Source organism: Octodon degus, unplaced genomic scaffold (genome assembly GCF_000260255.1).
Source record: "Octodon degus isolate 3935 unplaced genomic scaffold, OctDeg1.0 scaffold00410, whole genome shotgun sequence".
In the NCBI taxonomy this organism is placed as follows: domain Eukaryota; kingdom Metazoa; phylum Chordata; class Mammalia; order Rodentia; family Octodontidae; genus Octodon; species Octodon degus.
The window spans coordinates 381,125-381,917 of NW_004524986.1; the positions used below are offsets into that span (position 1 = coordinate 381,125).

Here is a 793-nt window from a genome sequence, read left to right on the forward strand (position 1 = left end):
GTCTTCTCACGTGGGAGGTGTCACTGGACCTGATGATGCTCTGCTGAGGGCTTTGGGGCCTCCTGGAGCCACCCATGGCTGCGTAATTGCTGAGAGGTCCAACAGCTTCCCAGTGAGCTGGGAGGGTGCCAGGGAGGGCACAAGGCTCTGGATGTTCACAGTCTCTGTCGTAGACTCACCACTCCAGAAGTTCAAGTGATTAAAAAAGGTGAAATACCAAAGGTTCTCTGTGATCCAGCCTTCTATTCCCAACGCAGGCTTTTTGCTAAGATCTTGTTCCTATGAAACAAGGGAAATGTTTTGTGTTCATTAGGAGGAAATCCAGGAGGAATCACTGATTTTCATCCTTTAAAATAAGCAAGAAGCACTTCCCTGGCAAGCACAAGGGTCTTGAGTTCAATCCCCAGTTCCGAAAAGAAAAAGAAAAAAAAAAAGTCTAGTAAAATAAGCAAGAGCCAGGTGTGGTGGCTTAGGAGGTTGAGGCAGGAAGATTGCCATGATTCTAGGCCAAGTAAATACCTTATCTAAAAAAAACAAAACAAAACAAAACAAAAAAAAACCCACATTTTTTTCTTTCTTAATAAAGAGAAAACATTCGATTTCTGGTCCCACATGCTATACCAGTCCTGTCCCTGAGGTGCACTGAGTGGGCCATTGAGTCTGGGTGTGGTGGTGCATGTCTGTAACACCAGTGCTGAGAAGATTGAAAACAGAAGGATCTCTACGGGCCCAAGCTGTGTAGTGAGACTCTGTACCAAACACAGAAACAGAAAGGAAAGAACAATTCATGTTA

The 793-nt window shown here is 44.6% G+C and overlaps 1 protein-coding gene across 1 annotated transcript in view; it reads right to left on the reverse strand.

Moving 5' to 3' along the window:
- Positions 1-242: 242 nt before the first annotated feature.
- The window catches only part of Dppa4 (developmental pluripotency associated 4), an 11,812-nt gene continuing 11,261 nt past the window's right edge, over positions 243-793 (reverse strand). The window contains exon 7 of the mRNA XM_004648431.2: positions 243-279. Coding sequence (XP_004648488.2) covers positions 243-279 — 37 coding nt within the window. The remainder of the gene's footprint in view (positions 280-793) is intronic.